Source organism: Oenanthe melanoleuca, chromosome 7 (assembly GCF_029582105.1).
Source record: "Oenanthe melanoleuca isolate GR-GAL-2019-014 chromosome 7, OMel1.0, whole genome shotgun sequence".
Taxonomy (NCBI): Eukaryota; Metazoa; Chordata; class Aves; order Passeriformes; family Muscicapidae; genus Oenanthe; species Oenanthe melanoleuca.
Window position 1 is genome coordinate 18575132 of NC_079341.1, and position 15552 is coordinate 18590683.

Consider the following 15552-nt stretch of genomic DNA (forward strand, 5'->3'; position numbering starts at 1 on the left):
GTTCACTGTACATTTAATACAGGTATTCCTCCAGTAAAAAATGATGTGTTAAAGCTTAAAGCTTTTGGTGCTTTTAGTCTCACTGTTCTTACCTTTCTTTTGACATCAATAAATTGAGAAAACATTAAGGACCAGTAGAATGACAATTCAACCATGTAGTAGTAATGAAGGTCAGGCATCAGTGGCTGAAAGATGGAGATGAGAAAAGGTTAATAGAGTCTAACTGACATTACAGGCAGCTGCAGTCTGTAGGAGGCATGTTTAATCACAGGGGATTATTGAACTATACATAAGCATCCTATGTAAAAAAAAAAAAAAAATGATGCCTCTTTCAAACTTTGATGGCTCTGGAAAAATAAAATTCCCTGACATACACTCTTCTAATGTTTTAGCCCTGACAATACTGTAATCTAAAAATTATGATGTTGCTCATTTGGAAACCAGAGCAAACCAAGTTCTGAGTATTCCTAAGTCTGTTTTGAAAGTTTACTTGAAACATCTTGCTGTATATCAGTAATGTGGGTTTAAAGCATGGCAAAAAAAACAATGCTAGAGTAGACTAGAAAAAAGAAATTAATGCCAGTATATAATATCATCAGCTCATGATAAAAATGTGGGCTTTGAGCAGGAAATGTGTACTTTTGAAGAATTTAACCATTTTCTGGGGACATACTAACATCTGGAAAGAAAAAATAAAATAAATTCCCTGGAGCTTTTGTAATTTAATGTGTGGAATTCAGCTATGTTCATCTTTCCCATCTTGAACTCAAGCAAGATGAGAAGAATCTAGCAATGTTCTAAAATGCTGAGTAGCCCATTCACACAAACATACTGGAACAAAGCTCCACCATAATAAAAAACAGAGCTCTGCAGAAGTGTCATGCTTGTTTTTAGACAGCACTGTAACTTTTACCTGATATGGATACCCGCTCCAGCACTGCCTGGTATTCCAGAGCCAGGGTGTCTGAAAGAAAGAAAAAGCAAAGCAAAGGTCTGTACACAGCACTTTGTGCTACGTTAAGTGTATATATTTAATACCAATGAAGGAAAAAATATATGAACAGCTTAGAATTAATGTAAGGCAGTGCACAGCATACACTTAGAGCCCTAAATGCTTCCCCTAGATCGCAGTTTTTCAGATAAATCCTCACTGCCTGAGAGAAGGCATGTTCTTGTTTCCACCATCAGGTGGAGCAGCTCAGCTCAGGCAAACCATCATACCACACTCATCCAAAATACAATGGGTGAGTGTCAAAGGAAGAAAACAGACACTAGGCAGAATGTTAAAGCCCCAGGCTGAGAATCAGACTAGGTAAAAATTATTTTTGAATATACCCTTTAATGAAAATGAAGATAAAATAAAATTTTCACACCATACCCCCAGTGCTCCTGTACTGTAAAGAATAATTCCCACAGTAACCTGAAAGGTATACCAACATTTGAAGCAACAGATCTCCTCGAGTTCCTGGTATGTCTCTGTCAAGGATGCTGTAAGAATGATTACAGTCCATCCTAACTTATCCTTCCCTCCATTAGAAATAATTTCTTCATGGAACCAATTAATTGGTTCAAACAACATCACAGTATTTATTGTGCTATATACATTCCCCTCATTTAATGTAATTTAAAAAAAAAAAAGTCTTTGGAAACAGCCACAGCACCTCTGCAAGACAATGTAAAGAATCTAAAATATTTCTCCCTGACAGCTGCCTAAATTAGATCCACACAAATATTCTAGGATAATTCATAGTTTTAGCCAGGTTTGAAAAGCTGTAACTGTCTTTCATATCATATTCAACAAAAGATAAGAAATGCTTCATACCCAATTATTTTGCTGCCTAAATTACAGGTTCTAGCAAAAAATGCATATTTTTCTCTTTCAAATATTATGACATCTTAAGCTTCTTCATAGAGATGCTTGCTGCAGGAACTACAGATACAGAGGTTTATGCACAATTAAAATGCTGATTGCTAAATAAAATAGGCCTTACTTGATGAATCTGTAACCACAAAGCCCTAAAGGGTATCACAACTGACAAATGTAATATATGCATTAAGCCTCAAAGACCAATACAGCAGAACATATTCCCCTTCTGAGCCACATAAGGCTGAGAGAGCCATGCTGCCATCTCAGACAAAGTGCTTCTGAGTAGCTGTTTGGAAACCTAATGGATCCTCTGCGGGCAAGAGGGCTTAAAATAGCAGGGCTCCTACACCACCTTCTTACCCTTCTTTCCTCCCCAGGCTCTACCCCCCTTTGACATGCCTTGGCATGTCTGAGTTGCTCTTAACAGCTTCAGCAGCAGGGCACTGTGGTTATGCTTGTCCTGGAGGCTTTTAGGGAAGAGGTAGAGCAGGAGCTTGGTTTAAGCACAGCCTTCCTCTCTGACTCCACAATGAGCCCTAGACTGCACTCAACATCTACATGTAAACCACTGTTAGAGTTGGACCAAGGAGAACCTTGTTTAGTCCTCTGTGAATCTCACAACTGTGGAATACTCTGTAGAGGCTTCAGCAGGAAGCAACAATCTTAAAAAACTCACACGGTCTGCAGTGTGAGACCTAAACCCTTTAGTGAGAGGTGGATTAATCATAAGGGACCTAAGGAAAACATTCCAGAGCTCAAGTGAGTCCTGTGTGTGCTCACAGGACATGTCTGCAAACTTTCTCCCAACAGGCAAGTTCACCATGAAGTAGAGCACATCTTTGCCTGAAAGTCCCATGATAGATGAGAGGGAAAGGTCAGTGACTTGGCTCCACAATAGATTCTTTTTTGATGAACATAAAAGCATGCTTCTGTTTTTGCTACCTGCTGAATATCCAATTTTCATTTTACTTCTTATTCTTGGTATATAATGTCTGAGGAAGGGAGGGACACGAGGGGATTGGAAAAGAAAGGAAATACAAAGATCCTCCTAACAAAAAGTCCCCCCTCTTGAAGCTGGAAACAGAATACTATAAACTTCAGTACCAATTATGCCAGGCACAGAGCAGCAGCCCTACAATGCTGACACTCTGCCTTACAGAACATAAACAAGTTCAGATGGAAACTGAAGCTTTACCACACTTAGGTGCAGTGCCAAATGAATGCAATAACAGTGAGAGAGGATGTAAACAGCTGTTCAATCTGTTGAGATTTACAGTATTAAGGAACAAATCACCATAATTCCCTTACAGCAGTATCTGTTAAAAACTCCATCAAATCTCTCTCCAACTCTGTGATTAAATAGAGTAATTTTAAAGAATTTCTTCAGAAATAAAACTTCTCTTGAGACAAGGGAATGACTGAGGATTTTGGATGAAAACCCCCAAAAACCCCTTCCAAAATTATCTTTGATGTTGCATGCTTAGCTGGAAGCTTTGGGTTGTTTTGTATCCATTGCCTCATTCACTTATCTCTAGATAAAGTATCTTACTGGCCCCTGGCTTTCTGAAAGCACTAAGAAGTGAAAATCTCCAGGTCTTGCTCAAAATGCTGGTAGTATCTAGTACGTGAAAAGTCAGTTTTGATAGTAAATGGAGAAAAAACTCCAGTAAAATAAAAACCTTCCCATTTATGAGTATCACAAAGATCTGTTATGCACCTGATTTAGTCATGACCATGAAGGAATGGTGTAGCTCCCAAAGGGGTTCTTCCAAAATTCTTAGGTAAATAAGAAAATTTTTCTGACTTTTCCATCAAATAAAGAAATCCGGCTGCTGGTTTTACCAGAATCCAGCATGTCCAAGAACATCATGACCAAATCCCCACATTTCACTAGAGCAAATTTATGTTCAAAACATACTTCAAATCAAAAGAAGACATCCTTAGTCCAAAACCAGAAGATTTTAAGTTGCTTTTGAAATTAGAGAGCTTTTGAACCTGTAAAACAAAACCAGCACAATACAGAGCATTCACTGTGTACATGTTCATGACTCTGCCAAGATTTTTATCTGTCTCAGTTAACGTGTTTGAATAGAATTTTGTATCATTTGTCTCTGGCAGTTACAAGCAATATTAAGTGGAACGGAAATTAGCACTATTAATTACAGTCAAGATAATACATACTTCGAGCAAAGCTCTACTGATCTCATTTTTTGGGGGCAGATATAGGTGAAGATGTCAAAGATGTCTCATGGCATTTGTACTTACATTCATCAAGTTACAGCAGGCCCTTGCTCTTCACAGAAACAAGTGGTACAAAGTAAGGCCAGGAGATTTCCTCTCCATTAGTGTTCACTTAGCCCCCAAACTTAGCCCCCTCTCACCCCAGGAGCAAATGTTCACTGCCTGATACACGTGTACAGTGCATGACACAGCCATGCTCTTTTCCTCAACAGCAGCTGCCTTCTCCCAGCACAGGCAGATCAGCAGCTCCTGCTCACAGGGACAGATCTCTTGGCACATCCCGAGCTTCACACCTCATCTACCCAAGAGTGCAACTGCAACAGCAGAGGAGGAGACTACCAGCTTTCTGTTCACTGCAAAATACAGCAACATTTAACACCATTCACACATTTTTATTATCCAGAAATTGAAAGCCTTTTAATCAACAGCACCTTTCATAACATTAGCAGAAGGACAAATATTCATAATGAACAGGTTTTTTGGGGTGTTGGGTAGTAGTTTTTTTGGTTAGGTTTTGTTTTGCTAGCTCGTTTTGGTTTTGTGCATTTCTAGTTGCTTAAATTAAATAGTATCTAAATGCTCATTTTCCCCCCAATTATGGCTAGGGATTATAGCAATTTTTTTCTTTTTCAATGTATTAATAAACATTCCTCTTACATATCACTTGGCTGAATAAGCACTTGCTTAGAGTTGAATTGAATTGCTCAATTTCTTTTTTTTTTTTTCCTGCAACACCTTAATCCTCTTGGCATAGTATGCTGGATGGCTGCTGACATTAGAAAGAAAGTTAAGACTACCAGACAACACAAAAAGCAGCCTTCCTTACTTTCCTCTGCCAGGGGCTCTAGGTTCTACTATTAAAATTACTCCATCCATGTATGGAAGACCCAAGAGATTTTTCAGTATGTTAGTCTCTTAGACACATATTCCACAATAATCTGGGCTTCCTTCCCCATCTTCTTACTTGACTCCATGAAGATCAGCATAACTGTGGACTACTGCAGCTTTTCACTCTTAAGAAGCATATATATCTATGAAAATATTTGCTTCTGCATATAATGTACAAACAAATACATTTTTTCTCCTATTACAGAAAAACTCATTGGTATTAATTGTTGTAAAACCACCATTTTACAAGTTACAGAAAGTGACCTTTCTTTTCCCCCCCCACAATTATAAATATTTTGCAGCTTATTTCTCTCCAGTAGAAAGAAAATAAAACTCCTCCTCATTAGTCTTGATTTTCTGAAAATTCGTAAAGCAACAACCAGAACTTTCTGAGTCAGCTTTTCAAAGTTTCTACCACCTTCCACTGTCTGCCTGGCCTCCAAGGACTTCAGATTTATGATGTCTTAGAAACTCTCTGATTTCCTACAGACATCTGCTTTTTCCTACTACCCTCTGAAAAACTGCCCTGAATATAGCAGCATCCCTTGCTACCGTTGTATTTGTTTTGCTACTACTTGAGAATTTCTCATACTTAAGTTTCAGTGATTCAGTTTGCAGTCTCTACTGGTCATGCACGACAGGCTCAGGGCACAGCCTTAGCAGCCAATGATGCCAAAGCACAGGCTGAGCCGTGCACTAAGCTGACACTGCATCAGCACTGCAGGTCACCTACACATCAGAATTATCTATGCTTCCCTCCACCCACAAAATCACCAGGTTCTGACAAAACACCATGCTGGGAACAAACAGAACGCAGCAAAACAACAAAATCCATGGCTACTGTTTTGCATCAATTTGTGCATGTTCTTCCTTCCAGTGACTGTTAATTTGGTTTAGGATGCAGTTGCTTCTCACACCAGGAATAGAATGTTCATAAATCCTTCACAGATCCAAGCAGTCATTGGTATTTCTTGGCATAGCTAACTACAGCAGTGAAGACAATATGACACATTGTCAATGAACCTCCTGAGGTTCTTTTTTCATATATTGTGACTAAGCAAGCTGTTTTAAGTTCCTGAAGAACTGCTTTTTGGTTTTTTCTCCAGATTTTAGTTCTTTGTATCTGTAGAAAAAAGGTTTCAGGGGAAAAAATGTTTCTGCAATGAAGAGTGCTCAGTGTTTCCTCTCAGCAATCTGCACTGTTGACTTCCAAACATAATTAAAAATTATACTCCTGCTAATGGGAAACCGTAAAATATGGAAGAACTTATAAAGGCTAAGATTAATAACAATCACTGGAAGATACACTTGACATTCAAATGCAAATATATGTGAGCCTAAAAAAAAAGGTTTTAGAAAAAATATGAATCCAAGTTTTGATATATTTACATAAAATGATATTTGGAAAGGCAGAGTAAGCTCCACACACACATCCACTTTTCTCTTTAAAAATATTATATACAGAGATCTGGAGCTTATGCCTTGTGTCAATAAAAATTTATTTTCAACTTTTACTTTCAATTTTTACTTTCAAGATGGCAAAAGGAACTGATAATTAGAATCTAGAAGGGTCCTAATATTGATTAACACAATGCACTAAGCAGAACTGAAGAACACTCCAGACAGAGAAATTGGTGACTGTAGCATCTCCTCCCCCTCCTCTCCCAGACAGCCACCAGTCCCCTTACCAAGCCCAGCCATCAAAGTATTTACTCTCTTACGTGTATCTTCCCCCTCTGACACTTGCTCTGCTTTGTAGTAAACAAACTTCTAAAAACTTTTGCCTTCATGTGTAATGGCAACATTTTCAAGGACTTGGTCATGAGTGAGCTGAGTGGGCAGTGGTGCTATGACATTTTAGAGCAGCTGGAGGTCTACATAAATATTACAGGAGCTGGGCTAAAGTTCCCAGAAACTCAATTTATTTTGTAGTTCCTCAATCTACACTGCAATAACTGTGCATAAAAAGTAGTGGACACACTCACCCAAGCAGTCCAGATGCCTGATAACCCTTTGATGAAGCAAAGCAGCTGAACACCCATTAGTTTTACAGCTGCCTTCTATTTTTGATCACAATGCTAACCCACATCAATTAGCCTAGCATTCGCATCTAAGAGGATATTTATGGATTTACTTTATTTAAAAAGACAACACATAACTGCACATCCAGAATTAGTTTGTTAAGAGGGAATACTGAAGTTTACACTTGAAAAACCTTATCTTGGTAGGAGGGAGACCTGCATAAAATTAAACCTTTAAGAGACCAGGAAAAATCTCAAGAGCAAATCATTAATAAAAAATAAAATAAGGCACTTCAACCCTTATTGATCATTGCAGAGTAGCATGATTTCAGACTACTCCTAATTTCCCTGCAGGATGCAGTTTCAACAAAGCTCCAGGTTTCCAGTGCTCTGATACTATGGTTACTCAAAGGCATACAGGAAAGTGGGTAATAATTAAACTCATCATTACATATCTTCTTTCTGTAATTATGTTCCTATCTGTGGCTGCTCTGCCGGAAGAGTGCCTGTGTCTGATTCTGCCAGCCACTGCCTTCCAACAGCATGTGTTGATGGCAAGTGTTTACCAGATTCATTGTACTCCTGATGCTGAGCTTTGGAAATCCTTAGGCAGCTGCTTTCCTTTGCAGGATCCACCGTGGCTTGCTTCACTGACATACAACTCGTTCCACCATTGCATGCAGTCCACAAAGGGAGACAGACTCAATTTTTAATAATAAGAGCAACTCCATACCGAGGTAAGCACCAAGTTAAAACTTCAGGCCTAAACCCAGATGTTAAGATTGTGGTATTTATGAACCTACACTGCCTACTGGAAAAAACAGTGTATAAAGAAAAGCAAACAAAAGCCCCAACTGATGTGTTTTGCTGTACTTCCTTATAGGCACATTGTAGCAAGATCTCAAAATCATCCCTGACAGTCTGAAAATTAGAAAGTTACTGCAACTGCATAATTTTTCATAGAAAATACAATTTTCTCTAGTTCGCAGGGCCAATATTTACTCCTAGAGAGGCAATGTTTTTTAATCACATGGTGCCATTATGGGCAGGTGGTGAGGAAGACCTTTCATTAGTGAACTCCCCACTCTCAAGTACTGCCACTAAAATCCTGGCAGGGAGAGCTGACTGCTTCTCAGCACAGAGACACCACCAAGTCCCATGATGACCATGAGAGCAGAGCTCCTCAAGACAGGTTGCTGGAACAGGCAAGCCAAAAGCCACACCAGTGTGATCACTAGCCAGGAACACACTTCAGTCACTGAGCACAGCTAAAAAAGGCAGAACCCTAAGCAATAACGAGTAAGGACAGACTGAAGTAGCTTCTTCCCCTTCCACTCCTGCAACCACTGCATTTTTTGAGGTGCAAATATACTGTATCAGGGCAATTAATCTGTGGGGCTGCAAGTGTCATTACAACTGAAATACTTAGAATCACAGAGTCACAGAATATGCTGAGCTGGAAGGAACACATCAGGATTGTCAAGTCCAACTCCTGGCCCTGCAGAGAACACCCCAGGAATCACACTTCTTGGTGTATGTAATAATGCCACAAGTACTAAATACTGAATGAAAAAATCCCAGTGAGAGAATCTCTCTCATACTGTATTTTCCTTTAACAGAAAGACAGAAGGGGCAAATGTTAATTAATATAAAAACATAGTTTGCAAGGAATTTTTTCCTGCTCAGTTCTGAGTCAGTGACCACAATAACATTTCCTTCTCTAAAGCAAACAAAGAAAGACAAAATAATTTCCCAAAATGTCTAAACATACATAAAGTATTAGTCATTTTCCCTCTGTTTTTCACCTTCCTCTCCTGCTGAGGAAGTACAAAGACACATGTCTTTTGTTGTTTCCATTTGTCATCTGCTGGTGGATCTATTCTGACATAACTAGCAGTTCTCTGCAATTGATCTATTCAAACAACTAGCAATAAGACTGGTAGGGATGGGAACAGGGGAACGATCATAAATTGCATATTATTTTGCTTCATAAATTGCAAATTTGCATTAAGTTTTAGTATAAAGCCATAAATAGTAAATTTGTGCCACAGCAAAAAACCTAAAGTAACTGGGCAAAAGGAAAGAATTTTCTCTTCCTCATCTGCTTCAGCCTACAATTCCTGGGGACAAAAATCTCTGTTGAAACTCCGTAAGTTACCTGTGAGATAACAGCAGTTAAAAAATAGAAGCAAAACTCTGAATTAGATTCAAATTTACAGCACATTTCCCATGCTAACCTGGCATTGTTCAATAGCCAGTAGCCAAGATCATCAGTAGTCAGAAGTGAGAAAGCTCTGAAACGTGTGACAGAGTAACACTGGAAGGGAATATAACAGGAAAACACCCGAAAGGTCATTGATAATGTATTTATTTATTACCAAGATTTTTTCCTCTACTACTTAAAGATAAAATGAAGCAGCTTAGTGGCTTTGAAGCATTTATGGTATAAAAATACATATTGTTCTACAGGTTTTACTAATTTAATTGAGAGTACAGCTATCCCCCTCCAAGTCATTCCCTCAGTAGTGAGTTTAACTGAACAAGGGCAATGCAAAGCACCAGTTACATTAGCAGGAACCTGTTCTTATATCCAAACATGTACTCTTTGCTCAGGTATAATTAGCTGTGAAAAACAGGACTGCTTCATTTATTTGAATAGAAAAACATGAAAAGCTCATGGCAATAGAGTGCTGAGCTAATACTTTGCTACAAGTATGAACGAACCACCTTAGTTCATAGATTAATTAAAACTATTTTTATTATAAAAATTGCCCAAATATAACACTTTGTGAAGTATTTCTTCTAGGTCTGCCATTTTTTATGATATGACCCTGAAAAAATTTCAGTCTTTCAGAAAGTTGGGCTGCCAAGAAAATGAGTACTGTGCTGAAGGCAAAATGAGCAAGTAGTCCAGAGGGGGACATGAGGAGTGGCAGCCCCTCCTTCACTGCCCGGCACAGCAGTGCAATGCACCCGCAGCAGAGATGCTCTGTATGGCTCAGTACCAGCTGAACTCGCCAAATTGATGATTACATAGCATTTACTTACTACTCTGATGTTATTAAATACCCCCAGCTGGATTCAAAAATAGATAAAGTGAAATTCAATTCTAGATGTATTTTTTAAATTAGTGTGTTGCTTTTCTTTCCCATGATTATGCAAAATTTGTCCCTGCTGTCTACACTTCAAAGTCCTGTTACCATCAGTGTCCTATTACTGAATTAGGATACCATTGATATTCTCCTTTTTCTTTTTCTTTCAAAAACCTTCAGATTCCTTTCAGCCACAAATAAATTCTGCCAGCTTGCTTAGCTTTGTCCTCTTTTGCCTGATCCAGTTATTATCTTAATTTCCAACAGCTTATACAGTAAATTACTTCCTATGCTGATTTGCTTTCTCTTACAAAGCCGCATTGTCCAAAATGCATTCATTTTTCAAAATGCATTCATTATCCTTGTTGATGTACAGCAAGGTGCTGCAGTCATTTAAAACTAAGTTTCTAGAGTAGCTTTGATCTTTCTCACAGCATGACTCATGATTTATATCTCAAGTATCCAAAACACTCTTATAATCTCTCCTAAATGCCCTCAACAATTTTTATGCCCTTTCAAAGACATATCTAAAACAAATTCCTTTTCCATGAGATGGCATCTAACTATGGTCTTCCTGGAAACCTTTTCCACTTGTGATGCTTATTTAAAAATGTAATGGCATTTCCCCTTTCTCACAATAGCATTCTTCAAAAGACTCTGGAGCACGAGTATTCTTTCTTGGTCACTCGGTGAGTTAGAAATTGTTTTATTTATCACCTAATGTTCAGCCCTGCTTCCATGGAAAGGAAAAGGACTATAATTTGATTTTAACATCCAAAATTATTTTAGCTTAAAAATTTTCAGCACTTACAGAAACTCAGCAATTGGTTTTACGAGTAAAAAATAAAAAAGGTAATAAAATCCTCCAGAGAATCCAAATCAATTTTAAAGCAAGCATAATCTGCCAAAGTCAGGCTTCATTTCCTCCCTTAGTGGCCTACATATCACATTATCCCTCTGTTAATAGCACAGTAAAATATCAAATATCAGCACTGTGTTAAAAGGGCTCCACAGTGGCCTCTGGCATTCTTCATTTAAATAAGAATATTTATCCAGCATTGGGCAAATAAGCTCACTGAACAAAAGGAATTACAAGGCTTCAGTAACAGATAATATTACAACCTTTCGGGAAGAAAGTGGGAAGGAAACATCACAACAGATGCAGACTAGAGCAGAAAAAGTGATCAATATAATGCCTGCTCCAACTGATTCAAGAACAAAGAAGACAATTCAAGAACAAGGGCTCTGGAGGTAAACCCTCTTCTTCCCAGCTTTTGCCATGATGCTGTTTTCTAGAGTCAGTTCTGATTTAAACAAAGGTGGTAGATATCTTCCAGATTCATGCTTTTGTATCTCAGGGTTAAAACCAGAAAAATATTAGCCTGCTTTAAGGAATCTTATTCTATGAATCAGACTATCTGACAATTTCAACAGTGGTATGAAATTTTCCAAGATGCTGCATTTCTCGTATTGTTCTGCTCTGTAAAATATCCAGCAGCATTAGTTTAATGAAAAAGTAGATGCAGCAGGTATGGCAAGAGAAGATGAAAACAATAAATTATTCTCATGCAGGTAATTTTTTTCTGTTGTAAATGATGTAACATGCAATGGGTTCTACAAATAGCTTTCCAATAGCTGAGGAACTTTTATGCCAAAATGTCCTACTGCTACAAAAACTGAAAACCGTCTAGAGCACTGGACATTTCGAATACAGCGGTTTAATTTTATGAAGTGGACATGCATAACAATCATTATTTTCTTCGTCTAAGGTTAACAATCTCAATAATAGGTGAGCTGTAATACAGAAACCATGTCAATAACCACCACTTTACTGACAAGTACTTTTTTGTATTTCAAGTTATGGTGGTCTGACCTTAGGCTCGAAAATTCTGGAGTACAAGCAATCTGAAATGGCATTTACAAATTCTACACTACTCTCACTGGGCTGTAACATGTGCATGTATCGCTGCTGCTATTTTATCCCAAAAGGAGGCAAAGAACAAGCCAACTCAGCCAAGCAGCAGAATGCAACATTCTCACAAAAATGCATTAAGCCAGTTTCTCTCTATGTGCACACAGAAACTGTGGGCCACTAACAGAATATCTCCTGCTATCACACAGAAACTCACTGGCTCTGTGATTAGTGCACACATAAGGATAAGCACTTCATTTTTCTCATTTGAAACATGAAGAAAGAGGAACTTCCATAACAGAGGAAGTAGAGCTCTACCTGTGGGGGTTTTTCCTTCATACTACCCCACCATTTTCTATTTGCCTTTCATACATTTATGTCCCTTGAGTAGGCTTTTGGAGTCAAATTTACACTTCAACATGGCTTTCCCTGTTCTTTTGCAAGCTACATGTACCACTAGAAATTGTAACTACCCACCAGTAGACAGTTCTCAGTTCTTCAGTAGCGGATGACTCATTCAGAAGGACACTCAATCAGCTGCATACATACATGCTTGTTGCACCCAGCATTTTTTAAATATAGCCACAGCATACTCATATCATCTGCCTTTCTTCAACACTAAATTTGAAAAATGGCAAGATTTGTTTATCCAGGCAGATGATTCTTTTCCCAGTAGAATACCCACATGCAACCTCAGGTTTCCAAGTCTTAGTATAGACTTCAGAAGACTCACAGAAAATTCATCCTCTTCTTTGAGTTTGTAATTTTCATGGGCAATTAAAGGAAGGAAATTAAATGTAAAAGGCTAAATATGTCACCTGGAAGCTTTGCTTCCATATGCTTGTAAAGATTTTTCATTTTGCAGCATTATACAGGCACTGCTTAGCACTAAGGATGAACAAGCAAGAAACTAGCCAATCCTGAACTCTTTTCTCTGTTTCTTTATCACCAAAGATAATGATATTTTTTCCATTTAATTGGAGCACAGTCAGACCATTAACTCTTAATGAGCAAAGCCACCATTTATTTAACTACAAATATTACTGAGGAAAACAAAAACATTTCATTCCTATGTTAATGATAAGCAAAGCAGTCAGTTTAATGCCACAGGAACTTAATGTCTTGTGGACGTCACTAGAGGTGTGGTGCTCTGCAAAGAAGTGTTTTGCAGACATGCAAATTAAACAAATGGTTGAGCTGAAAAATCTCAGTTTAATTCAGAAAGGGAAGAATTTGCATACACATGATCAAAGTGGAAATATAATTGTTTACTTATCTTCTATGCTTCAAATATTAGTGATTTAAAAAGACACAAAAAATGCTGTAGTGAATGCTGGCTTCGGTATTTCAGTGCCAAAACATCTCATTCAGAAGTCTGAAAACTAAGATGAGATAGTCACATCTAGCATTTGCCATTTTACCAAGAATGAGGGCAATGAGGATTAGATGGAAAGGTGAATGCTTCACATTAAATGATTTTGTGGGCCACCCACTCACTCTGCAGTCATAAATAATTTAAACCTGCTCTAGAAAACAGTGAAGACTGGAGATGGCAGCTAGTAACAAAGAAAGTTTCATCTTCTCTTTCAAAGTTGCTACCTCGATCCATTTTCTCACACAGAATACTCATTACCAAATCTGCCCTTCAAAATAATATTTGAGGTAGAAGGCAGACAACTTGAACTCTTAGCCTACAATTACACAGATTCTCTCTTCTCATAAAGTATCAGAAATGACACAGGTGACTTCAAATCCCAATTATGGTGACCTATTTCATCCCCTCAGTGCACTAGCCATCACACTGCAGGGCATGTTCTGAAACACTCAGTGCTATGGGATCAAGCGATCATACAGAATGTTAATGGATGAAGTACACATAAAATGTAAGAGTTCAAGGAGGCAGAGGGAGAATGCAATTGCATGCTGCTCTGGCCCACACTTCCCCTGAGGCTGACTACAGCTAAACAGCTGAGAATAGCTCTGATGTGCCCTCCCTACACATCTTTATTCCTGCTCACACCAAGTTGCCTTGCACCTGGGACAGCCTCAAGAACTACAGAAATAAAAAAGTAAGTACAACCTCTTTTACTTACAAAGCACCAAAGGCATTCAGGATACATTTTCATGTGTCAAATTTTTGACCAAAGCTAAGATTATGTGAACACAATGAGTGCACACATTCCCCTAATTTCACCTCCTAAAATTACAGAAATATGGCCCAACTTGCACACAAGCTGTGAGAACTAGTCACACTGTAAAAATAGTTTGCACCACAAATCCTAATTACTCTCTATTGCAGGGTTAACAGACCTGTGTCAAAGTGCTTAATACTTTGGAAAGCCTTACTGCCAACATAGTGCCTATAATGAAAAAGAATCAAGCGAACAAGGCATGTTGCTCCATCTTTTTTTCTTTTAAAACCCCATTAAATATTGGTAAGAACTTATATTCCTTACCCATGCTAGTAGCAAAGCACTTCATGAATGCAAATTAAATTTTAATTTTCACTCCTCATGAACATAGACTTTATGCCTGGGCTTTATATTATATCTTCACAAGACTTCAAGTCTGTGATATGTTATGAAAGCATAATAATATAAGTGCCTACCTTTTTCAGGAACCGTACTCCATAGGTAAATATATAAAGGTAAAATGTAAATCTCCACCTGCAAAAGGTACAAGAGATTAACTCTAGGATACCAGATTCACGTATCTTACAATTCAACACGATTTCTTATTTCACCAACAAACCACCATAACCTGGTTACATTAACAGAAGTTGAAACAAAATTTTGGTCTGGTTTTCTACAACTTTTGTTATCGAGCATTGTGCTCATTTGCCTGCTTTTCTCCTGGCCTCTCATTAGCTCTCTGAAAATACTTGTTAATTTTGTCTAAACAGGGAGAAAAATCCTCACACATTTTCAGGAATAATTAAGTTTTTTAAAGTTTAATGAAAACTAGCAGGACAGTGGAGCAGAGAGGATAATTTATCCACCTATTGCAGGAAAATTTATCTCTTATTAGACACCAGGAAAAAGATAATAAGATACTTTATTAAGACTTCAACAGATGACTTTGGGAGTACTGCATGTCAAATAGACTCTTTAGTAAAGAAAAGCATTATTCACAATGAGCTGGAAATCCACTTGGCAGATTCCAGCACTTCACACTTGGTTCATGTATCCCTTGATAAAAATTATCTACATTTTACCAAATGCACTCAGAATAATTGCTGATCTTCTGGATTTTCTTCTCAGATAAAGGCAAACTAGAAGCTAAGAAGAGGATGCCATGGAAAATAAGAGAAACCACCAGGAGATTTAATACAAAATCATCCTCTCCTCTATCTTTCTCAGTCTTCAAGAAAAGAAGACAGACACAGTAACTCACTTATGAAAGAGCTACTGGAAGTCTAAGGAAATAAAATCATAACGTTGTGCAATATAAATTCTTAGGGGAATTCTGTTGGGTATTTTTTTCCCCAAGGGTTGGACTGATTACACACACATGCTTAATATAAACACCAGA

General features: G+C 38.0%; 1 protein-coding gene across 2 annotated transcripts in view; it reads right to left on the reverse strand.

Annotated features, from left to right (window-relative positions):
* CERS6 (ceramide synthase 6) overlaps nt 1-15552 on the reverse strand; it is an 89779-nt gene that overhangs the window by 29811 nt on the left and 44416 nt on the right. For both annotated transcript variants that reach the window (XM_056496319.1, XM_056496320.1), the window contains exons 4-6: nt 14630-14687; nt 914-964; nt 93-185 (exon numbers count right to left, since the gene is read on the reverse strand). In XM_056496319.1, coding sequence (XP_056352294.1) covers nt 93-185; nt 914-964; nt 14630-14687 — 202 coding nt within the window. The remainder of the gene's footprint in view (nt 1-92; nt 186-913; nt 965-14629; nt 14688-15552) is intronic.